General features: G+C 39.3%; 1 protein-coding gene across 25 annotated transcripts in view; it reads right to left on the reverse strand.

Annotated features, from left to right (window-relative positions):
• CLASP1 (cytoplasmic linker associated protein 1) overlaps window positions 1–26,611 on the reverse strand; it is a 242,752-nt gene that overhangs the window by 67,584 nt on the left and 148,557 nt on the right. For 8 of the 25 annotated variants that reach the window (XM_055123311.1, XM_055123309.1, XM_055123327.1 and 5 more), the window contains 6 exons: window positions 21,630–21,734; window positions 18,978–19,004; window positions 16,630–16,797; window positions 9,405–9,512; window positions 4,920–4,982; window positions 1,885–1,988 (listed from right to left, as the gene is read on the reverse strand). In XM_055123311.1, the coding sequence (XP_054979286.1) occupies window positions 1,885–1,988; window positions 4,920–4,982; window positions 9,405–9,512; window positions 16,630–16,797; window positions 18,978–19,004; window positions 21,630–21,734 (575 nt within the window). The remainder of the gene's footprint in view (window positions 1–1,884; window positions 1,989–4,919; window positions 4,983–9,404; window positions 9,513–16,629; window positions 16,798–18,977; window positions 19,005–21,629; window positions 21,735–26,611) is intronic. The other 17 variants (XM_055123329.1, XM_055123322.1, XM_055123326.1 and 14 more) reach the window with 4 other exon arrangements.

Below are 26,611 nucleotides of genomic sequence, written 5' to 3' on the forward strand. Positions count from 1 at the left end.
GTCTATTCCTAAAATATGTTCTGTCTTCCTGTCCCAGAACTTCTCGTCTGTAAGGCAAAGACTGTGTACCGTTCCTGTGCTCGCTCTACTGAAGCAGCTCGCTTGGAGAGACGGAGAAGTATGGGCAGAACAGTGATGACTGCAATGGGAGTTAGAGCTCAGAAGAAAGTCCAAGTTCAATAACGCCTAAGCTCAAACTCTCACATCCTGTTCTGAATCTTACAGTCCCTTGTAAAGTTCTTTAAAGAACTATGAAACTCTCCTGCATTCACTTGGAAGATCCATTTAACAGGTGTTTCACATGTTCATCATATTCCACTTTGTTGACCTGCATTTCTGAAGGGTTCTGATTAGACAGAAGACTCTAAACCTGCTGCTTGAACTTCAGCAGTGTCACAGAATTGTCCCAGTGCATGAGACTCTGAAGGCAAAGGTCATGGAGAGGGTCATTACCCTGAATCAGGGGTTAAAAATAAAAGTAAAAATAAATAAAACCCTTCATGTATCAGGCTGAGGAATAGAGCTGGCCGGAAGCCTGGATTGCTCACAGATGTTTGTCAAAGAAAATCTGACAGAGCACGAATAAATGAGGAAGAGATGAGAAGGGACAAAAAATGAGAGTCCCTGGTGCTGTAGAGTGTAAAATTTATCGGAGAGAAAATGACTGTATTTAAAATGTTTAGGGTCTGGAAACAGGATATTTCCTAGTATCTTTTTTCCTTAGAACAGAGGAAGTCTTGAACTGCACAAGCAAGACCAAACAGTTCTCAGGAGTTCCCTGTTTTAGATGCCAGGCACATAAACTAATATGCAGAGACTGTCTTACTGCTAACTGGAATGTGTCTTTAAAAAGCCATTTGACTAAAATCTGGTTCTACCAAGGAACCTGTTTGCTAGAAACAGTTTTGCCATCACTGTCACTGTCACTGTCATCCTGTTGCTAATCGATTTGCTCGAGCGGGAACCAGTAACGTCTCCATTGTGAGACTTGTTTGTTACTGTTTTGGGCATGTTGAATATGCCATGGGTAGCTTGCTAGGCTCTGCCATGAGTTTTACCATTAGATACAGAAATAGATACCACTTTTTTTATGTGTTAGTTTATCATGAAGTAAAAATCTATTCTACCACCTCTTCATAGCCTGCAAGAGCTCATCTTAAAATCTGGAAAAGTGGGGCTGGGCTAGTACAACAGGGAGGGCATTTGCCTTGCAGGTGGCTAACCCAGGATCGACCCCCGCCATCCAATATGATCCCTGGAGCACAGTCAGGGCGACTCCTGAGTGCAGAGCCAGCAGTAAGCCCCAAACATAGCTGGGTCTAGCCCCCAAAACAAAACAAAATAGAACAAAAATTTAAGAGAATCCGAGAAAGTGTCTAAATAGTGACTCAAAGACACATTAAAAACCAAAAACTAGAAACATAAAATCATATGGAACAACTGGGAAGAGAATCAATAAAAGATTATGTTCTTTAAGCCTCAAACTCCATTACTTGACTGGTTTAACAATATGTTTAGACATGCCATCAGAGCCTGTAAAGCAACAGAAGCAGTAGAATGGAAATAAGAAATGCTGGGGATGGGGGGAGAGTGGATAAAAGAAAATGAGAAGCCCATGGCATCAGAGAAACCCGATGTCATCTAAACTTCCTTGTTACTTAGGAGCACAGGAGTTACACTGGACGATAATACTTTCTGGTGAGGCCATTTTCTCTTACATGGAGAAGGTAAACATCTATGAAGAAAAGCAATGCCAATTTACCCATACCACAATTTTCAAGACTGTCAAAGATGAGTTAGCACGTTGATTTCGAGGCAATTTCCTGTTAGATGGAGAAAAACATGAGAGGTGGGTAGCTCAGACACTTGATACACGACTCTTACCAATGCATCTGCAACTGCCGCTTCAAGATCTGTACTCGTGCTCAAAACCCGCATGGCGTTCACGGAACCTGGTATCCGGCCTGCCTGGCCAAGTCCAAACCGGTCTATTTAACAGAAAAAAATAAAAAAAACAAAAGATGTGTCACTTCAATTCAAATTTTCTCAGTTCTTCGCAAGGGGCCCTGCCTCTGCCCATCTACTGGATAGAGGCAAAGGAAGGTCTCCGGCCTGACGGGTGGTTTTAGCTACAACTGACTGGTTTATCAGTGGCTGAGGTTAAGTTGTTCGTATTTAAGAATATCATGCCATAAAGCATCCTGACCTTTTAAAGAGGCCTTCAGTGGGATTTTATTTTTGAGAAGTTGAGATACAGATGATGGGTGGGACCTTTTTTTAGAGGAGGGAGCAGGCTTATGAGCAAGTTTTCAAATCTATTTAGAAAGCATCGTGGTTGGACAAAAGTTCTAATGAAATGTGCAGTTTATTATTTTTTTTAAGATAGTATCTGAAACAAATTCAAATAACTGACTTGTGGAAATTATCATTAGTGCCATTACTTTTAGCCTTTATTAAGTGCAACTAATCTTAGGAACCTGTTAATAATGATAGCTGTATCATGAGTATTTATAAATAATTTTGTTAAAGAATTTTAATAATTACTACAAAAAATTAACATCTTCTCTGCAAAACATTAAACATTCAGACAAGACCAATATAATTTTTTCTTGAGTTCTGTATGGGGATTTAAAATGACAGTTTTTATACATGAAAACAAAATTTTAATTTTGTTTAAATTTTATTTAAAACAAGTTTTAGCTGTTCAGACAACTATTTTAAGTTTGCTAATAATGACAGATAAATAAAGATTAACTTGGGGAGGACAGGGACATAGAGGTGCTGGGGTGAAGGGCTTCTACATGTGTATGGTATGAGGCTATGTTCCAATCAAGATCACATCCCTGCCCAAGATGAACTTTTTAGAAGTCCCACTAAGCCTTCCTTAAAAAGTGCTGAGATTCAAACTATAACAGGAGAAACAATATAATTTATTTTTTAAAGTATATCAAGCTATCTGTTCATAATAGCTTATTTAAAATGTTATTTATTATTTTTTTAAAAAAGAACCTTTGGAAGAAAAAGGTTAAGGGGAAAAATATTTTGTCTGTTAACAAAGGAGAAAGTGTTTAGACAAGGAAAAATCTGTTAGCCATGTTCTAGTAAATAAAAGCTAGCTTTTGTTTTTTACAGTGCTTCTAGTAATGAAGCATTAGAATAAAAGCTAGCATTTCTTTCCTATAAAATAATGTATTTAATGTTTTAGCTACAGAGTAAGACATAACCTAAGCAACTGGTTAACTTTAAAAGTGAAATACTACTTTGCTTTTTTAAAATATCAATTTCAAAACATTACACTTTCCACTGCCACAGAAAATAAAAACAATTAAACATTGCTAATCAGAAGTTATATACAATCATGAATTTTATAAACAAAAATTGTATGTATACTATCCCCTTTTTTAATGTACTTACTGATTATAATGTCAGTACACTGAATTGTTTAAAATTAGTTATATTTTAAAATCTATGTGCCCTTAAAGACAAAATAGTGATGTCTACATATCTACAAATATACATAAATTTATCAGTTGAAATGAAATGTGAAAATTTTATGGTTTATAAACAAACTGTGTTTATTTTTCCATTAAAAAAGGGTAGATAGTAAGGGATTTATGAACAAAATGAAAATAATTCAGTTATAAGCCATTTAAAAATTACCCAGCATAAACTTAAATAGAAAGAGTTTAAAAAAAAAAAAGTAGATCTCATGCCAGCAATTCTTGCTCCAGGGATAATACTGATTTTTCAGACAAAATTAAAACTGTAAGAACAATGCAATTATTCTTCCCAGATGCATACTGCTTTGCCATACACAGTGACTGCAAATCATTTGATATCTAACATAGATAATTTGAATTTCAGATTTTAAGGACAAATGATTGTCTGGATCCACACAAAATTATAAGCCTTTGTTTTCACCAGACGTTGGTCTGTTTTGCATTCTCATTACGGTAACTCTGATGAAGCTCCATTTCCCAAAGAATGGATGCTTATGACTGTGCCCTCCCTCTGCAGGGGAATGGAATACACTCGTCAGAGTATATCTGATAAAATGCAAGGCTAGTCTCGGGGGAACACAGGAAACGCCTCACTCAGTGAACTCGCCACAGCTGTTACCATGGATAGTCTGCCTTTGAAAGATATGCCTCACTTAAGTTGCGGGTGACCAGCATATCAAAATGATAACAGCTAAATCTGGCAGACTGTCGTATAATTAATTGTTTGCTTATTGCTTTCTGCCCCAGTAGCTGATCAGTGGGATTCTGGTATTACTGACTGGGGCGGAAATGGAAGATTTTAGGGCCTGCAGGCTGCAAAGGCTACTACCTTTAGCCTGACTTTATTATCATTTAAATGGTGATCTTATTTTCCTGTAAAAGTAGTAGGACAATGAATTTATTTTTATACATATGAAATTCCACATACTATGATTTGGAACAGCTGGTGGCTAAACAGTGCTCCCAAATGATGAGCACCTTGACATTAATAACTTACACTAATAATCACCGCTTTATTGGGAGCAAAGAACTTTGGAGATGAAAGAGCCCATGGGATGATATGCATTCCCGAAGGCCAGAACGACCTTTCAAGATATTTATTTTTGGTTATTCTCCTTGGGGAGGGAGTAAAAAGAGGAAAAGAACGGCTTTCTCATTTTTGTTGTTGTTTTTGTTTTTTAACACAAATATGGACACTGGAGAAATGATATTGTCAAACAGGCTAAAAAGCATCTACAGCCTATTAACAGAACCATAAACATTCAACAACTTAAAAAAAATAAAGCACATCAGGGAAAAAAAACAAACATGAGGTGCATACATGCCAAGTGCTAGCCGACACTGATGAAAACAAATGTTCAATGAGTGTGAAACTAGAACATATGAAGAAGCCGAGTCATGCAGTTAGCACTTGTTCACCTGACTGCCCCACAGAGTCAGCAGTGGAGAGAGCACTAGTGGACCTGGAATGACGTCGAGAGGCTGCAGGTAAAAGGAACGGCAACACCCACAGGATTAACACAGAAGTACCGGAGACAGGAAATGCCACAGTCCAGAGGGGATGCAGGGACTGCTACCAACAAGGCCGTGTTTGCTCATGAAAAGGAATGGTGCTGGGTGTGAATGACGGCAAATGCCAAGTCCCAAACCTCAGGGCCACCTGCTGGCTCTCGCACAGCTATGAAACACACAGGCACAACAAAGGCACTCTGTGACATGTTCCATACTGTATGCATCAACTAACTCAGACTCCGGGTGGAGAGTCACGCCACGAAGCCTCTAGCAGCCATTATGGAAATATGCAACATGAAGAACACCGGGAGTCACAGTGTACCGTCTACACCCCAGAGTGGAACAGGAGGAGGATGGATTATTAACTTGGCTCACGAGATGTCTCATCAGTGTGTGATGCATATGCAACCATGCACCAAAAACAAAAGCATAGAAGTTCATAATGTTATTTGAACAGAAATAGAATGAAATCACAAGGGGGCTAAACAATTGGAATTCTTTTCCCCAATCTAATTTTTTTGTTGTTGTTCTGTTGCATTGAGTATCCTCATTATCAATGCCAATATAATCTGACTGTTGGAAATTTAGTTGTAACTGGCTGAATGACATTCTTGGGAGAGGCACTTGCTGTGTACTTTGGCTGTGAACAACCAGTTCTGAACTACAACTGGAGTCAAAACCTAGGTTTGCGGAAAATCAGCTATAGGACATAGGGCAAAGTACCAGATCTCCCTGTGCCTCAGTTTTCTCATACCCACCTCTTGAGAGTTCAAGGGATTAGATATTTATATACATATATGTATATACATATATATATGCACACACACACACATATATATATCATATAAAATGGTGCCAGAGTAACTGTCATAAAAATAGTAGGGCTGGTGGTGCTGGTGGTGACAGGATTGTATACGAACTCCACTTTACATTGAGACGTTAAACATTATTTTGTTTAGCAAATTTTCACAATAAGCATATCATTCACCATTCCAAGGACGTGCACGCTAACTCCATCACCATGGAGACAGCAACTTCTCAAGATAACCATGAAATATTAGCATTAGTTCAAAACATGATACCATTACTATATGGCTTTTCTTTACCTCAGGAAAAATTTCTTTTAGTAATCTGTAAAAAATATGATAGTACCACAGAAAATTCATAGGTTTAACAGAGTATTACTAAGCATGCAATGTTTCATCCATACAACTATAGTATTTGTATACATGTAAGCATATATTTAGTTATGAAATATGAAAACCTAAAACTCTTCAATAGAATTTAAAGTATTTAACTTCATGCCACTTTATGAAATGCTCATACCTGTGGTATATGTAGTATTAAACAGCAAAGATTACCTGATCAATAAGAGCAATTTTACCAGCATGCAGAAGTTAAAGACAAAATAGAAAAAGAAAATTCCTAATTCCTCATGCTGCACAAAAATAAATGGATAATCTCTAAGGCAGATACTCTACAGCTTTCACAGCACTGTATTCTGATAGTTTAAACAGAATACAGTACTTAAACCAAGATTTGATCTGAAATTTTCTTATAAAAAATTCTTTGTATCAATAGAATATTCCACAGCAAATCAATCATACGATGAGTCTCTGTCACATATGTTCATGAACCCTTAACAAAATTAACTGACTTAGATCTAAGTCTGATTTACAACAGTTCCTAGCCCATAATTTCATTTTCAAGTTTTCAGTGTCGTCATATATATTCGTGCCATTGAAATAACCCCAAATAATCTTGCAGTAAAAGTGTAAACCAGTCAACTATATACTCACTGTAAAACTTTCCCTGTTAATTAAGTGTAGCTGTATGAGTTGAAGGACAATAACACACAATCTCACCAATCTATAAAGGGAATAGGAAAGGTTTGCACCTACTCACACCCCTGAGCCTGGACTTCGAAACTCAAGTAACGGTAATGGTCAAGCTTTGAGGTCAGACCTGTATTCAAACTCCACCTCAACCTCTGAGCTATGTAATCTTTAGACAAAGTGACTTTGTCTGGGGCTGGAGAGAGAGTGGGGCTACCTGGCCTGGGTTAGATTCTGGCACCCCATATGATTTAAAAAATTAATTAATTAATTAAAAAAGCAAGTGACTTAATCCATCTTTGTTTTGTCATCTGTCATAGAGGAACAATATTGTCCTAGAGGGCAGACACAGCACAGGAGATTATGCCTATGAAATACTCAGAATCATACCGGGTGCATGCAAGCACCATTTTTTTTTTTAAATTGGACTACTAAGCTTCAGATTTAACTCACGGGGGGCTAGGGGGAGATAAAGAAAAGCCATGGAATAAAAATTCAGCTCAAACAATGCTAACTCTTGCCCAGACTACAACAAAAGACATGTGCTGATGCTAGCTTTCTGTAGGAAGGGGAGATAGTGGCTAATATTTTCTGACTGTGTATACATTTGTACATGACACATTTCAACATTCTTCAGCAGACATTTAAGCAAATTAATTTTTACCAAAGAAAAAAGTGAAAAACAGACTTAAGAGCACTGAACTACTCAAGCTTCAATCAGGACCTCAAGAATTCAGCACCTCTTGCCTGGTCCACAGACAACATGCGGGACTACAAAAGCTGCTTCCGTGGACTAGAACAGAAGGACAAGGACATGTATGAAATTCAGACGCCGAGCAGCTGCTAAGAGGCGTGAAATAGTCAGGAAAAGACTGGACTATTCACTCATACTAGGTTGCTGGGAAGGTCAGATGCTGAGCAAGGATGCATAGGTTTATAGCCTTTAATTAAAAGGAAAAATCACCAGTTCATTCAGGGAAAAAATAAAAATAAAAAAAGCAATCATCATCGTCCTGATTTGTTGAGAATTCTGACCTAATGCATCAGATTGCTGTGGGATGGCTAGTGTGTCCTGGGGAAGTGTCCTCTCAGAGTCCAAATGCCAGTAAGACAGACCGTCTCCTAAAGGTGCTTCTCTCACAGTCCAGGGAATCAGGGGGCAGGCCTCTGCATGGGCTGACCTACTCTTTCACAGCACTGCCTAAAGGACAATGAGTCATAAAGAAACATGTCAGGGCTTGAATACTGACACTGACTGAGAAAAAGATATTCAGAAGAAGTGTTTGACATTAGAAGAGGACAGAGGCAAATATTAAGACCTTCACTCTTTTGATGATAGTACCCATCTCCTGTACCGACCTTGACACAGTAAGAGACTGGCTATATGATTAGAATTAAAACTGCAGACTGCTCCAGTCCAACAGTTTCAAGTAACTTCAGGCCTAGGGCTAATAGCTATAAAATTATTTCCACCTATTACACTACCCCAAGAAGAAAATAAGGGCTGTAAGTACTTTGCCGAAGAACTAAAACTGCATTGACTGAAGAATACAAAGTATCTTTTTTTGTGAAAGTATGTATTGATAGTTATCTCTGAGGGTTAATAACTTGCACCAGGTGAAAAAGTTAAAATATGTCCATTTTAGAGACAGGGCGAGACTATTAAAACTAAAAAGAAAAGGTAAATGCAATATGTAAAGAATACAAGCTTCTCTTTTTATATGAAATCCTAAAATTTTGAAAATATAAATTCTGGCTATAAGAAAAACTGAGGGGATTAGAAGTGAGACAGCTTCATGGGCATATGGCTAGTTATATGAGATATTGCACTTACAGTACTTCCTGGCGAACCAATATTGATTGGGGTGGAGGGCAGGGCAGGGTGGGTATGGGGATGGCATCAGTCACAGACATTAAATAGCCTATGGATCCCAGGAAGAATAAAATTCTCTTGTGTTAACTGTGAATGTCATACAGTTTTGCATTGTGTTGCACAAACGCAGAAGTTTAAGCAAAATGCCATTTTAGTATGGCATTAAAGAAAGCTTGGACTCAGCAAAAAAACAGGGCTAGTATCGTCTTGCTGCTGTAAGACTAATGCTATCAACTCGTTTCCTAAATATCATTGTGCTTTTCTTTGGTTTCTTATTTGAACTCAATCACATATGGCCTAATTGCCGCTAATTTTTTTAAAAACAGGGCAATTCCAAAGTCAGTAATTACGGCTATGCTCTGGTGCAGCGTTACTTTTAAGCAGAAAATGTTATTACCACAGAGGGGCGTGCCTTGAAGCAAGTGGCCAACTACGATGGCTGTACAAAGTGAAGTGGTGCTTTTTTCCTCTAATAGTATCAAAATCGGAAGCTGCTGAAATTCAAGCATGCAGAGGGGGGGGGGAACAATGAAGGGGAACTAAGGAAGAGGAGAAAAAGAAGAAAAAACCACAAGACAGCAGAGGAGGGAAAGCAGGTCATTCCACCCGGCGGCGTCTCGGACAAGCGTTTGGAGCGGGGGAAGGGGCTCTCTGCTCCGAGAGCCAGCGCCTACGGGTACTCACCAAGCGGAGGGAAGCCCCGAGCAGGGCTCGTATCGCGGCTGCTCTCACGGCTGGTATCGCGGCTGCACCCCTGACTCATGCTGGGTCGAGGGATACGGCTGCTCCGTGCTAGTGTGCAGCATGAGGGGTTTCAGAGAAGTGAACAAGTTTAATGAAGGCAGAGAAACTCACAAAATGTCAAGTCATATTCTGTTCAAGTCATCCCGAGTGGCGACATGGCCAGCGTGAGGAGTTCTGAGCACTGAACACCGAGCCACGCTGGTCTTTCCCTGACTCACTTTGACAATAGGAGCGAATTTTGCAGGATGCTTCTGTTGCGTTCAAAGCCTCCAAAAGCTACACGTTTTAGTAAGGAAGGTGAAATAACACGCAAATGTTAGACATGAAAAGAAAAGCTTCCAAAGAAAAGACGGCTTTCCAAAGAGCAAACTGGCAATGGAAAAAAAAAAAAAAGCAAGATCCAAAAGTCTTTTGGACATGATCAGTTTTCATAGTTTTAGTAAACATCTCAAGAAGAGGATAAAAGACCAAAGCCATTTTCAAATGCACTAAGTTCTTAGATAATTTTAAGTGGATTTTAAAAACAGAAAAATAAGAAAATCTGGTCACTGAAATCCATGAACTTACCTAACTGAAAGGAAGAGTGTTCACTTTTCCCAGCCTAGCCTTCTTTGCAAAGAAGTCTAAGGGATTAGCACAGTTAGACACTGTCCATAGTTCAAACATATTATCTGAACCAGCAGTTAAAGAGACTGGACATTGCTGACCCACTTTCTCCTACTGGTCCCAATAACTTATCCCTGCTTTCCACCTCTGGTACTGTTAAGCGCCTTCACTAACCCAGCCCTACACGTGAGTTTATAGTCAGTGTACTGTTAAGTTCAAAGAGCCATATTAAAAGATCCCTCCACTGATTGAAAATTGCCAATTACTATGATTATTAATGGATGAGTTTACTACTGTCATGTGTAGAAAACTGAGAAGATAGTCACTCAGAGTGTAATGTCTAGTATAATCTGGCTATAATGCACAGAAAAGACCATAGTGCCCTGTTTTCCAACTTAATTGGAAAAAAATATCAAAATGCAATAAGGCAAATATACAGAAACAAATCTGCATAGTGACTATGTGTACTTATTTCAGTAGAGCCATTGCAAATAGTAATTTTTTCCATTTTGAAAGGACAGACTAATTCTGGACTATAAAGAAATACCTTTCAAAGAAATGTTAAAAACCAACTTGATTCACATACATAAACAGCTATTTTTACTATACAATAATAAGCATAGCCTATTATTTCAGAGCAATGGTCAATTTACTGGCCAAATTAAAACTGCAATGAACTGTATAGAAATTAAAAAAAAATTTAAAAAAAAACTGATTTCCTACTGTGTTCTCTGTCGATAGCATGCTAAGAGTTGAATTAAACCCTAAATATTGGTGAATAATGTTCAAGTGTTAGCTTTGGAGAGACAGTCTGGTGCCTTGCACACACCAAAACCAGGTTTGACCTCTGGCAACACACATGGCCCATACCCTGGTCAGGAGTGGTCTCTGAGTGCAGAGCCAGGAGGAAGCCCTGAGCATTGATGGGAAAGGCCCCAACAAACAAACAAACCACCAGGTTTGTCCTGGCAAGCACAGACAGGTCACGCACAGGAATAATACCTGAATCAAAGAAAGGTTTTGCTTGAGACTCTCTGTAAGGCATTCCTAAATCTGCTGCATGTGCCTTAGCAACACAAAATCCCTGAGAATTTAAAGTAGCTATGATGAACTGGTAGTTCTTGAAAACATTCTTCATAACTTTAACATTCTTATGAATATAGCTTTTATGTTAAGGACTAACGCAGCAGGTCCTAAACCAAATCCTTAAAAAACTAGGGACTATCTATTGACCCCACCAATATATAAGAATTTGTCTTGATTAAAATGCAATGCCGCTTAGGTTCAGAGGATTAATACCGGATTTACTTTATAAAATGTCCTTTCCAGTTCCACAGTAATTCACCAGTCCAGTCACTTGGCCTCTCTGGTTCTCAGTCTCCCCTTGAGAGGTTTAGAAAAAGTTCCATCATTCAAATGAGAAATGTATTATGAGGTAATGATCCCTTTAAAAAAAGCATACACGAAAGTCTTGTTCCACTCACTGCAAATAATCAATATGTAACTTTTAAACAATGAGAGTTTTTGGTTTATATACATACTCAATTGTGCATTTTCTTAGAGTTCTTGTCTGATTACTGAATTTTCACTCATCTTCCACTCCCTTATCATTGCTACATCAATGAGAAAATTCTGTTGTCTCCCAGGACTGTGCTGATTTTTTATAAAGATAATAAAAAACATGCAAAGGGAAAAGCAGATAAAATTTGAAAGTAGATCATTTAAATATATATGTGTGTATATGGACTGGAGCGATAGCACAGTGGGTAGGGTGTTTGCCTTGCACTCGGCCGACCCGGGTTTGATTCCTCCATCCCTCTCAGAGAGCCCGACAAGCTACCAAGAGTATCCCGCCCACACAACAGAACCTGGCAAGCTACCCGTGGTGTATTCAATATGCCAAAAACGGTAACAAGTCTCACAATGGAGACATTACTGGTGCCCGCTCGAGCAAATCGATGAACAACGGGACAACAGTGCTATAGTGCTAAGTGTGTATGTATATGTGTGTACATACACATGTGTATATATACATATGCATATACACACATATATTCATATATATGTATATATGCATTCCTTTCAGGGATTAGGGGTGGGCTTGGGGCCACACCTGGTGATGCTCAGGGGTTACTCCTGTCTCTGCACTAAGGCATCACCGGTGGCAGTGCTCGGGGGACCATATGGGACGCCGGGGACTGAACCCAGTTCAGCCTCATGCAAGACAGGAACCCTATCTGCTTTACTATCTTGCTGGCCCTATATTTGTAACAATGCTTATTTACCCCCTGGCATTCCAGGAAATTCATTCACCAATTCTTTGACAGGTCTAACATAAGGGTATAAGCAGGCATTCAGAAAAAGAAAAACCCTTCACAACCCATAGCTGTTTTAAACTACTAAAGTGGTTTAGTGGTGATGCCAATAGCTCAAATGTTGAATAATGTAACGCTTAAGAAGAAAAACATACACTGAAAACCACTTCCAAAGATCAACCTACAACGATTTTTTTCAAAGTATACATAGATAAATTAGATTACAAAGATTAAGTAACAAGATGATAAAAATTAAAAAGTAATATACCAAATCAATGGCCTCATTAAATGCCAAGACTAAGCACAGGATGTGAGATTATTTTAGGAAGGGAAAGGGCTAACAGGAGGAAAAGACAATAAAAACCAATGAATTTTCTAAAAGCTGTATTCCTCTAGAGCTTCTATGAAAAGCAGTAAAGTCTTTAAAAGATCTTATTTTTTTAAAATTTCTTGAGAGATACTCTAGACCCTAATATTTTAAGGGTAATCTCCTGATTTTGCCACTTAAGAAAGGGTCCTAGTAGAACTCATCAAAAGCAGAAGCATAAAGATGAGGGAGCTTGTTCGAAGGACTGGAGCAAACGCTCTGCTTGCCGGAAAGTCAGTCTAAGGGACCACCCGCAGCAACCCCGACCCCTGCACCAGGAGTGTCCCCAAGCAGTGCTGAGGGTGGCCCAAAAACCAAAAAGAAAAAAGCACAGAAGACTAAGAGCAATAATAAAACTACCCGAAAGTTCAACAAAGGAAATCTCTCTGTAGCACAGATATTTTCATGTTTTGGTCTTGCACAAAGTGATCTCAATTAATAACTGAAATTATTATTTATTTTCAATTATTAAAAAATATTTTCAATCTGTAAGTTTATTTCAGAAAATGTACTCTGTTAAAAGTAAAAAACTTTGGGGACCAAAGCAATGGTACTGTGGGTTTGCCTTGCATGTGGCTGACCTTGGTTAAATCCTCAGCATCCCGTATGGTCCTCTGAGCACTGGCAGGTGTGATCCCTAAGTGCAGAGCCAGGAGTAAGCCCTGAGCACCACTGAGCATGGCCCCAAAACAAATGAACAAAAAATTTTCCTATAGCCTTTTTCAACAGTTGAGTGGAGAAAAAGAAAATGAAAGGCAGACTTTCAAATATTGCTAGATATTAGCTATTCATCCAGATTTTTATTTGTCCAAAGTGGGATTCAAAACAAAGATAAAACAATTTAAATATATATTATTCTAAAATGAATAGTTTATGATAAAATAAAGAGTCATACTGTAGGGCCCCAAGCAGCACTACATCCTCCTATGTGCATTAAACCACTGGCTCATGGGGCTGGAGAGCAGGTAAGGCCACTACATGTGGACCCAAATAGCAATTTTAAAAATCAGGAAGCTCCAGGTGGTACTAAGAAGTGGGAAGAGAGGCTGGAGCGACAGCACAGCGGGTAGGGCATTTGTCTTGCACACGGGTTCAATTCTCAGTATCCCATATGGTCCCCCAAGCACTCCCCCCCAAGCACTGCCAGGTACAATCCAGGAATAATTCCTGAGTGCATGAGCCAGGAGTAACACCTGTGCATCGCTGAGTGTGACCCCAAAAGAGCAAAAAAAAAAAAGGTAGGTATATATAATTTTGTATTGGTGTGGATGTGCGCAGTCTCACAATATACAGAAATTTCTTCTCCAATGAATCTGTCTAAACTTCAAAGCCTTACAGATAACTAATTCTTTTTCAAAAGTATCAAATGTGGCTGATTATGGCTGATTAAATAGCAGTACTCCTACATTAAAAACTAAAAAAAAAAAAAAGTATCAACTAGGTCACGCTACTCAAGCTACTCAAAATAATGTTTCAAGTTAAGAATTATTTGGAAGAGAACAGAATCTATGTACTCCCTATGATAGTTCATAGTACAGCTAACAGGCTTGTTAACTGCAGTCTTTTCAACTCTCCACAACACAAACTTCAAGGTTAAGACCAGGGACCATCGGAGCTCAAGGTTACATTAGATAACTGGGTTCATCAATTTTCCAGTTTCAAAAATGTCAAAATGGCTTGTTTAGTTAAAAAAAAATAAAATCCAAAAAAACAAAAATTAAAAATATGAAATTAATCTGTATGTATTGCCAAGATTTATCTTGATTTATTTTTTTAATCTTTATTTGATATTCTTTATCTTTTATTTATCTTAACAGCTGAAGTCTCATGCGTAGAATTCATGAAGTCAAATGTTTCCCCAATGAAACCAAACCCACACAAATAAGACTACCAGCATCAAATTTGAAATTCAAGATACTCCAGTCAAGAGATCTTCTCTGGATTATCTTCTCTGGGCAACACATGTTACTCACTGTTACTATTTCCAAGTAACTTGTGGTTCATTTATGCTATGAAATACCAACAGAAAACTGGTTACCACACAGATCAACAAAGCCACTGCTCAATATTTCACCTACTATGGAAATGTCAGCCTGTCAACATTTTACTTCCACTTCTTAAGTATCTACCCCATGTTCTCATAGTTTACCCCCAAACCTGGCCCTCTTAAGTGTTATGCTTCTTTCTGGTGTAGGAGGGACACATGTGGCAGTGGTGCTGGAGGAACAGGCAGTGTAGGGGATTACCTGGGCTGGGTTCCTACCTGCAAACCATGCCCTCTCAGCTACCAAGCCATCCCATCAAGATTTGGGTTTTGTTTTGTTTTTTTTTGAGATGGGGGGGTCTTTGGGGGTCACACCCAGCGATGTTCAGGGGTTACTTCCGGCTCTGCACTCAGGAATTATTCCTGGTGATGCCAGGGTTTGAACCCTAGTCAGACGTGTGTAAACCTACTATCTTATCGCTCCAGCCCCCATCCCATCAAGTTTTATCTTGACACTTCACAAAGTACAGAAAGGAAAAATAAAGAAAAAAGAGGAAAGAAAAAGAAGAAAAAAATGTGGGGAGGGTAAGGGAAAGGTTTTGAAAAGCTGGGCTTATTGTTCCACTGTCCTAATCTCCCCCATCCCACTACACAAACCACCTACGCTTAAATAATCACTTGGTTCTGCAGACACATGCTACTCCCTCAGCTGCTAATAACATGCCCTCTTTACCCTAAGAATACCTTCCTAGTCCTGTCTCGCCACCACTGCCCAGTTCCTAATCTCACCTGCACTACATCTAAACAGTCTCATCTGGGAACTCTCACACAGCAGGAAAATCCAGAAGGGTTAGGGAGAAAAGGCTTCACACGAGGTATCCCTTTTTCTATGGTCTCAGAACACCTCTCACGGTATTCTGTCATATTATACCTCTGAGATCACATGCTCTTTGAAGCTAAACTTATCTTCTTTATTTTCTAATCCAAAGGTTAAGTAATGTCTATAGTCAATCACAGTAAATATCTAAGTGGTAACTGCTGAGAGGACAAATTATTAAGAAAAATATGCAAGTCTAAAAAAATATAATTCTCATATAGGCTTTTATCCTCAGGAAGCAGGAAAGGTGAGGGAAGGTACAAGCAGATGTTTTTTCATTAAACCACATACATAACTTCTATTTTTAAAAGGCAGCATAAATAAGAAATGCATGAATCATCAAGTAGTTAATAAAATTTGGTTAATAAACTGGCAAGCAAAAATTAAAAATAAAAAGGGTAACAGACCAATTAGCTTTTGAATATAAAATGTCCTTAAGCTCCTGAGTAATTTGTATTATTTTACACATTTGCAAAGAAATTAAAGACTATAGCACAAAAGTAAATATTATACATTTGGTTTTCATCTATGCTTAGTTTTTATATTTAAACAGTATTATGTACAAATTAAATAGTCTTTTGCCAAATATGCTTTTCACCAATTAAGTGAAGGAAGATTAAAATCAAAACAAACATTGCTCTACGAACTGCTTCTGAAACTTTATACAGGACAATGGTTATTAGGTGGTAATTAGTCAAAGAAAAACACAGCTTCAGAATGGGAGGAAAAGACGCCAGCCTGCTGCCAACTGTAATGCTTTTCCAGCAGAACTACAAAACAAATGCCAAAGCAATGTGATTCTTTTCTATCAACTTGAATAGTGAGCACTGCAAATTGTTTTGCATTAATTAAAACTTGAGTATGCCATAATTTTGTTAAAGGGACACAAATATATTTTAACACTGGCAGAGTGACATCCTTGCTTTGAAAAGACCCCATTTTTCTTCTTAAGACAAAGTAATTAGATTATAGCCAAACCAAAATGCTCATCAGGCAAGACCACTGGGAATCCTTACCTAATCCTATTCGGTTTGGACTTGTCTCTCGGCTGCAACCCTGACTCCGAGGAATCTTGCTTCGTTTTTCGGAAGAGGGTGTCACAGGAGGGCCTCTTGAGGAGCCCCCAGCGAGGCCACCGTAACCACTTCCCAGCAGTTTCCCTGGGGAACTTGATCGGCTGCCAGCTAAAAATGAAACAAAACAAAATGGGAGAAGAAATATAAACCAGAGCTCTGGGAGCCAGTTAATACAGTAGTTTGGATATAATAAAGATAACTATATAAAAATAGCTTTGATTTAAAGTAATGCTAATTTCTAAAATTCAAAAGCATAAAAGAATATAAAGCTACCATGAAAGAGTACTTATACACAGAAAAATTATATGTAGCATTTCCAGAAACGACCTTGAATATTTTAATTCGAAAGAGTAAGCCGAGTACAGAATGCTCCTGTTCCACATCAAATTTTTACAAATAATGGCAAAGGTACTCATTTTTCATTTTCATTTTGGGCTACTGGGGGTGGCAGGCATGCCTTGCAGTGCTCAGAAGTGATCCCTGGTGGTGGTCGAGGAACCACCTGCAGTGACGGGAATCAAACAGGATGGCCACCTACAAGGCAAGCAAACACAGAATCCATCGAGAGATGGAAAGATGGATAAAGGTACTTCTTTAACGCTTTTTTGGTGAGGCTTTTTTTGTTTGTTTGTTTTTCACTTTTGAGGTCACACCCGACAATGCTTAGGGGTTACTCCTGGCTCTGCACTCAGGAATTAGTCCTTTCGGTGCTCAGGGGACCATATGGGATGGCAGGGATCGAACCCAGGTCAGTCATGTGCAAGGCAAATGCCCTACTCACTGTCCTGCTTTGATTTTTGTTCTGCAATAGCTGATACATTAAAAATTTAAATATAATCGACAGAACAGAAAAGCAACCATTTTTAAACATTAATGGAATAAAATGGATCAGTGAAATTACTAACCTAACAAAAGAAAAAAGTATATAGAATGATAAACAAAAATGACAAATTAGATGGCAAAACACGATTAATTATAGCCGTCCATGTTCTGGATTGAAGTCCTGTGTTGAAAGACAGATATTCAACGCCAGAGTGACAGAACCACAGCTGACCCAGCACACATACCCTTGAGCCTAGGGCCAGAAGTAAGACCTGAGCACGGGCAGTGTGGCCCCAAATAATAACAACAGCAGAAAAAGAAAAAATTCAGATGTTTGGGATGGGTTTTTAAAAATAAAATGGGAGCTGGAGAGATAGGCCTGGAGTTAAGGAGCTTGTCTTTCATAAGGCCAATTCTCACTTCATGAATTAACCGCACTGCAGAGGGGCTCCCCAGCACTGCCAAGAGTCACCCCAGCATACAGAGCCAGGAACTGCCCCCAGAGAATGGTGATGTGGCCCAGAAGACCAGAAAAATAAACGAAATGAAATCCGTATCTAAAATAATAAAATAGGGTACACCACTAAAGAGGTGAAGAATATTTCATATTGCTAAGAGCAACTGTCCATAAGTATATAATTATGAATCTTTATGTACCAATTAATACAGCTTTAAAATATAAATGTGTGTATGCTACAAATAATAACAATATTTTCCCCTTTCCATCTATGGGTATCATAAAAAGTAACTGTGTATGAAGCCTCATTGTAAATCTCTAAAATCTACAAAGTATAAATCATATGGAACATATAAATTGTAAGTTACATGATAAAAGTAAAAATTTAAATGATATAATATGGTCAATAAACTTTATCAGTGACTAAGTATAGCTAGATACCTTTATGATCATTTTTATGGACCTAAATTCTTCCTTAGAAAACAGCAAAACATTAAGGACCATACCAAGACACCAAATGGCAGTCATTTACTTAGATCATCTTCTTTAGTAGAGAAGACAATAAAATTCTAAAACATAAAATGTACATAATTATATACCAGAACAGAATGACCTAGAGGTAAAAGACATTTAAACACTTACCTGGAAATGAAACAAACACCCAAACACATGAAAATAAATAAGAGGACTGCCCACAAAAACCAGGACTTTACAGTATTTTAACAACACTCTAAAGTGAAGTTCATTGTGAAAGTCAATAGTACACAGTTCATAAAAAAAAAAAATGTTTCAGGACTTGATAGTTTTTCCCATAAACTATTCAACTGTGTTAAAAGAGGGGAGGGTGGGGGAGGAAATCCACTTCAAATTCTAGAATTTGAACAAAAAATAATGAAAGCTTAATTAATCTCATAATAAAGAGAGCAATCAATATCATGCAAGGAACATAGGAAGGAGGAGAAAGCCAAAAAAAAAAAAAAAAAAAAAACAAGCAAGAGAAATGGCTTACCACCAGCAGGATTAGCAGATCTGGATCCTTGATTAGGAGAGCAGACCAAAGGACAGGCAAAAAGTGGATTAAAAGACAATAACACAATACAGAAGGTCAGCATGCAGCACAACACAAATGTCTTGGTTCACAAACACATTAGCAAAATCGCTATTTTTTTCTAAGTCTTCTGGACTACTTTGGACTTAATGTTTATTTATATTCTGTGTATGGGTTAGTACTGATATCAAGTGTGCTTGTGAAATACTTACAAATGTATTATGCACTAGGCACAGTGCTATCGAACAGAGAAAAGAAGTGCTCCAGTCTGAACAACTGGAGAGAAGTTAATTGTTTCTTAATCATCTGTGTACCACTGTCCCCCAAACACTGTTTACCATATGGGAAGTGCTTAACAAAGTTTAATGACTTGAAACAAACTTCCCTTAACTAGATTCATCTGAATTTCCTATGCTAACTCCTCAAATATTTAAATTTTAATCTGCTAAGGGTCCAAAATGCAGTAATAATAAAACCAACTTTTTATTAAATCAGGACTATGAATGCTATTACACCTGCACAGGTGTAAGTATATAGACGGATATATTTGCAGTTATCTGTTAAATAGATCTTAAAGTATTTCATTTTTGTGCACGGATTTAAGATGCAGGCTTGAGCATTTGCTGGGTTTTTCTCTCTTCTTGGGAGTGTAATGTGTCCAGTAAAGTAAAACCAAGGATGTTGTTGTTTTGTTGGCCAAAACAACCTTAAGGGGCAGAGAAGGAAGGAATATGAGGTGCAGAAGATTAAACTTGGGTCTTCCCAATGCAATGCATGCCCTCCGGCCCTTTGCATTCTCTCTCCAGACCACAGTGAGGAGATTTTAAAGAACCCCAGGACAGAATGGAGGTGTTCGTATGAGGCTGCAGAACTGGATCTCCTACATCACCTTTACCCCTACTACAAAAAGGGCTTCACTCTGAAGCACCTCATAAATTGAGAAAGGCAGCTGGAAGCACGGAGCCCTTGGAGGCTAATGCCAACCAACAATAAACAAAGGGATGTAAAATACTGTCTAACACTCCTGCTTCAAGAAAGGCAATGCAGGGTGCCGGAGCTACAGGGCTATACGTTTAGTATTCACTTTCAACAAACTGACCTATATTCTGAGGTTCCAATATCTTTTGATACAGAACATGTGGTGCTCAGGACCCCAGAGTGCCCTGAGGGGGTCACACAATGTAGGGATGGATCTCAGGCCCTCTCATATACACGAGTCAAAATCCCCAGGCCCTGGATATTAAGCAGGTTTTCCCCCAAAATTTTCTTTGCCATAAGTTCTGAGCCATAAGCATGAGGTCATCAGCAGAGTCTCATATCTACTATCAATGACTCCAGGAATCAACAGAATAATCACAACCAAGATGCTGTTCTCAAGGTAGAAGCTTCTAGATTACATTTTCAGAATCTGTAGTGTCTTTGTGTTGTGCAGTAAAGTGAATGATAAACGTCTGTGAGGCAAACCTGAATCACCAGACGCATTAGTAGGCTTGATCTTGTGTTTTCCTTCCAGACAGGATCTAAGTTCTTATACTTGAGGACTGGATTTATCAAAGGGACATGGAAAAGTAAACTAGGAAAGAGCTAATCGAGCCATTCTCAGTACTGAAAGAGAACCCAAGGTCTCTTTGAAGCGCTCTCTAGGCGAGCCAGGCGGCTCCTCGGGCTAGAAAGCAGCAGACACACGTCAGCACAAGAGTGCTCTGCTGGGGGAATCACACGCTGCTCCTGGCAAAGGGAGACTCTCACCCAGCCTCTCGCTCACCTTGCCCGGGAGAGCTCCGGCAGGCAGGTTTCTGCTACATGCACAGAGAGGGCTGGGGACTCCAGGAAGCTGGGATGTGGGATGCCAGTGTTGTATCCTGAGTGATCAGAATACACTTTCTCCAGCTATTCATTCTTTTGGAAAGCAGTGAGTGGCCACACCCAGCAATGCTTGGGGGTTACTCCTGACTCTGCACTCAGGAATCACGCCTGGAGATACTCAGAGGACCATATGAGATGCCGGGGATAGAACGTGGGTCAGCCAGGTGCAGGGAAAGCTCCTTACTGCTGTACTGTCACTGTAGCCCTCTCCAGCTACTCATTCTACTTTCAAGGTTAAAGGTACTAAACTAACTGACTGACATATACAAGAAGCAGTAATGGAAGCAAAAGCAGCTGAGCAAAGCGAGAGTCCACACTAGCAAGAGAAGAACAGGCTGCAACTATGAGAAGAGGGTTAGAGGGGAGTGACTCATCACCATTGGGAGGAGAACCTGGAATTCAGAGAAATCTCCCCAGGTACAGCCACTCAATGACATCAGAAGGATTCCTTATCGAAAGAAAAATGGGTTGTGCTTCAGATATGCTCCAACTGTAGAGTCTTGAAGGAGGGAGTAAAGCTCTATTTTACCAGTCATTTCTAAGCTATATGAAATTTTTAATCACCTGGAAAGGAGATTACGGTAAGGTTTCCCAACCAATGAAAGACAATGCACAATCTCATAGTCGAGGAAGTGTGAACTGTCCCACCCCCCTGCCTCCCTTAGGTCAAAGTAAATATGTTCAGCTGGAGAAAGGGCTGAGGGAGTGAACCATACAGTAACTGAGAGCATAAAATATACTTCTTACGCTGGGACTGTGAAACCACTTTCGCTCGGCTGCGGCCACGATTATCGGGCGTGGAGGCAACGTTGGTGGCACTCCCGGAGCTCTGCCGTCTCGTGCGGATCCGACCTGGAGAACAGAGCGAGACAAGGTTTCTACACTGTATCCAGTAAGTTCGAGCAACTCAGGAAAACACGGCTCACATCAGGAGCAAGGGGCACTGACGGGCCATCTGCAGGGGCAGCTGAGTGCCTCACACATCTCCCTGTGCACACAGGAGACTCACTCACACAATATGCACACACTGAGGAGGGGTCAGGCCCCCAGAGTGAGTCAGGAATCTACCAGGTCCCCATGACTCTTGCATATTCTGGCTGCAGAAAAGGAGAGGATATCTATTTGATAGTTCATATTTCCTTATTTGTCTATAAATCCATCCACTTTCCAGAAACAAAAATGTTAGTGGTCATCTTGAGGGGGAAAAATACAGAAAAAAAAATAAACGCAAACAAACAAGCAAACAAAAAAAACTCCACAGTAACTCAACTTCTATCTTAAAGTAGGCTTGCCAACAAATCTAAGCTGCAGAAGATGAAGAAGAAAATGAAAGAACTTCCTGTTAAAGAGTACTCAGGAAAGTAATTACCTAAAAAGAATTCGATGTTATGGAGATTTAATGAAGAGAATATTTTGACAGTGCGATGACACTTACTCACAATGAAGACGTTACTGGTGACCGATTGAGCAAATCAATGAACAATGGGATGACAGTGCTACAGTGCTACAGTGATGGCATTTGCTAAAGTAAGTAAAGCATCTACTAATGTCAATGGAATCAAAACTATAAAATCTTCGTTGGTTTTTGTTGTTACTGTTGTTGTATGGGGGCTACACCAGGCAATGCTCAGAGATTCCTTCTGACTGTGCTCAGGAATCACTACTGATGGTACTCAGGAAACCATAAGTGGTGGCAGAAATTGAACCTGGGTTGGCCACAGGCAAGTGATATTAGTATCTCTGCAGCCCTCGTATCTTTGATTAATTTTTGTCTACCTTAATTCTCCTAGTAAATGTTTAGTTCATAGGTTATAAATTTCCCCACCTTTCCCTTTCATCTGTTGTCGTCAAAGTTCCTACATCTTTATGATTCAGAATGATAGTACAGTGGGTAGGTGTTTGCCTTGCATGAGGCTGATCTAGGTTGATCCCTGGCACCTGGTATGGTCTCCACAATCTATCAGGAGTGATCCCCGAGTACTCCGCCAGGACCAAGCCCTGAGTACTGCCAGGTGTGGTCCAAAAAAACAAAACAAATAACAAGTTGATACACTTTCCCACTACTTTATTATACTGCTATAAAAATGCATGTTTCTAATTTCTTTGGAACATTTCGTTTCTTTATAGTATATAAAATATCTGAAATTTTAAAGGATTGTTTTTTCAATCTAAAGAATTAAAAAAAATCCTCGTAATCACCCCTTTTTTACTCAGGGATGAAATTCTGAACCACAAGCTCGTCATTTAACATATTTATATCTGTGGGAATCCTGAGGGACTGGATTCGAGAGTGGCTTTGGTATAAACACAGTGGTTTTTCCTGTCAGCCACCCTGTGGGTTGACCGTGCAGATCACTTTAATGTGCTCATCAGTCTGACAATACAACACTGTCAAATAATCAAAATTAACCACACTCAATAGAGGAGTGCTCTGCCACAGGTCAAGTAATACTGGCATTTCCCCTCTGCCCAAATAGATTTCATGTGAATTTGGAGGTAAATAAAACAAACTCTCAGCCAAGTGTGCACAAAGCTCATTTCCTGTCTTCCCTAGTGAGTCACTCGGCTCAGTAACTAGGCCCTGGGGAGCCCTTAAAGTCCATTTGGGCCGTTTGGGCCGGGTGGGGGTTAAGGGCCTCAGCTCTTTGGGTTCAGATGGATACATATTTTTGAATAGAAATAGGTTTCCTGTTTTTTGTTTCATCCCCATTACTGTTCTAATATTACTCAAAGTGTCTTTTCATGTTATTTTAAAGAGATGATACTGGAGTGATAGCACAGCAGGTAGGGTGTTTGCCTTGCACGTGGCTGACCTGGGTTCGATTCCTCCGTCCCTCTTAGAGAGCTTGGCAAGCTACTGAGAGTATCTGGCCCACATGGCAGAGCCTGGCAAGCTACCTGTGGCGTATTCAATATGCCAAAACCAATAACAACAAGTCTCACAATGGAGACGTTACTGGTGCCCGCTCAAGCAAATAATGAACAACGGGAGGACAGTGCTATAGTGCTACAGATATAAACTACTGTGGTCACTGGGAAAAACTGTCTACTAAGAAAATGTAACAAACCATCAAAATATACTTTGGTTCTTTATTTTGATTTATTAATGGAACATTCATATTTATTCAGTGTTTTCACGGAGAGAATGATAAATAGAAAGAAGACTGAGTAAGAAACACAGAAATGAGATAGTAGAGAGCTGTACCAAAAGAAAAAAAAAGAGAGAGAGAGAAATAGGGGAGGGAGAAGAGCTACAGCAACAAACCATCCTAGGCAGAGAACACCAAGAAATGGAAGCGGAGAGTCCGCCTACAGGCCTCCATAAACAAAGAAAATCCTGGTCTCATTGCAGCAAAATGAAGAACATTTTCCAATCCACTGTCATTCTTCCAGAAAAGTCCTCAAACAGGAAACTGAATCTATGTACCCGGGTTTCACTTAGAAGCATAATTTCCATATGTTCTGTTTAGCCAAAGGTAATCACTTCGATAATCTCTGATCACTGGTGTGGTCTCTCAAGGTTCAAAATTTCAACCAAAACTCAAGTTAAAGGTAATAAAAATCAAAACGTCCTCAAGAGAAATCTCAGTTATCATCATATGGGGATATTGTGTCTTCCCTCTTTTATAACTCACTGGGGGCATAATTAAATCAACTTTAATTATGTGGCATTTTGGATAAAATCAAAGCTGAGTAAAAATTGATCACTTGTGAGTCTTGCTGCCTATGAACAGTTACCATTCAAAGAACAACTTTCCTCAGCTTTTAAAAATACTTAAGGTAGAGAAATTTAGCACTGCTTTTGCTTCTTTATAAGCACATATGCTTTGTCCCTACACATAAGGGCCAATTGCTTAAAATTCAAAGATTTGGGATAGTCATTCCCAAGTTTTTTCCCCCAATAAAACTTTGCTAAAATATGGTCTAAAGGGCAGACAAGTTTAAAGAGTTTTTATTGTGTTAATCTTAATTCAAATTTTTAATAGTTAAGCAGGGCCTCTGACCACAATACTTATTAATATACCTATTTTCTGAAACTATCAATAAAAATATTTGTACCCACAAGTCCTCCAGGCCTTTATTATAATCCTTCATGGAAAAGTATTCAGTTTGGTGAAAACTATGAATGTGTTTCCTAAACACAGTAGATTAACAGTATTAGATGTAAATGCATTCCTTATATAATTTCAACATCTTTCTCATGAATAATGTAACAGATGATATATATTATTCAGCTCCCAAGACTCATAAATTAATGAGCAAAATAACAGCTTCTCAAAATAATGACAAGATAACCTAGAAATAAGTAAAATCTTTGGTTACTTATAAAAATTATTTTTTGAGTAGTACTCATAAATACCAGAAGGTAAGCCCCAAAGGATATAGATTTTTCTTGGGGCTGGAGAGATAGCACAGCGGGTAGGCCATTTGCCTTGCACGCGGCTGACCCGGGTTCGATTCCCAGCATCTTATATGGTCCCCTGAGCACCACCAGGAGTAATTCCTGAGTGCAGAGCCAGGAATAACCTCTGTGCATTGCCGGGTGTGACCCAAAAAGAAAACAAACAAACAAAAACAACACAAAGGATATAGATTTTTCTCAAAGTGAGAAATACTGAGATGCCTGAATTCAAGCACTCTTGTCAACATTTTGATTATTATTATTGGAGGTCTGTGTGTGTGTATGTGTGTGTTTTGGGGTCATACCTGGCTGGTACTCGGGCCAGTGCTCAGGGATCACTCCTGACAGGGCTCAGGGCCGGGAATTAAACTTGGGTCAGCTCTACCTACTGCTCTGTCGCTCCAGCCCCAACATTTTAAATGTAGAGCAACCGACTACTGATTTAAAAATCATCTTTGCCTACTAGTGATACAAGTAGCTACCCATCCTCTTGTCTCAGGAACCTGTAGCACCGTCATCCTGTTGCTCATCGATTTGCTCAAGCGGGCACCAGTAACATCTCCATTGTGAGACTTGTTACTGTTTTTGGCATATTGAATACACCATGGGTAGCTTGCCAGGCTCTGCTGTGCGGACGGGATACTCTCGGTAGCTTGCCAGGCTCTCCGAGAGGGGCGGAGGAATCGAACCCGGGCCAGCTACATGCAAGGCAAATGCCCTATGGGAGGTGCTATCGCTTCAGTAATCTCAGGAACCTAATGGATTAACAAACTTGGAAAAAAAGAATCCTATTGATTCCAAAAACTGTTAGAAAACAAGGTAAGTTGTGATTTATCCCACAGTCTTTATGTTTAATAACCACTGTCTTTTCTAAGCACCACCTCTCTTAGTCTCACTGCTGGAAGAGAGAACAGCTGATCCATGCCAGAGTTTACAGGTGCCCGTGGCCATATCTCTTTCCTTCTCAGCACTAAGTGAGGGGCAGACCAGCCCACACAGCCCTGGGAAGCCCAGAGATCCAGGTTCACAGGGCAAACAAGTTACTCTGAAGACTGGTGGGTCTCAGGAGATGACATTTTTCTCAATCTCAATAATTCTGAAGCACTGTTGTATACTGCATCCAAAGGCTTTCAGAATAACCTAAACTTCTCTAGCATGAGTTAGTCTAAGACCTGCACAGTTTAGAATACCATCTAAAATCCAAAAGACAATGCAAAATTCAGGGGAGTTTAAGGATCGCATTAAAAAAAAATAAAATAAAATTTGACTTGTGAATTTCTGTCACCATTGTATATCCCTGTGTATAGCATAGAGCATGAAACACAGA

Source organism: Sorex araneus, chromosome X (genome assembly GCF_027595985.1).
Source record: "Sorex araneus isolate mSorAra2 chromosome X, mSorAra2.pri, whole genome shotgun sequence".
Taxonomy (NCBI): Eukaryota; Metazoa; Chordata; class Mammalia; order Eulipotyphla; family Soricidae; genus Sorex; species Sorex araneus.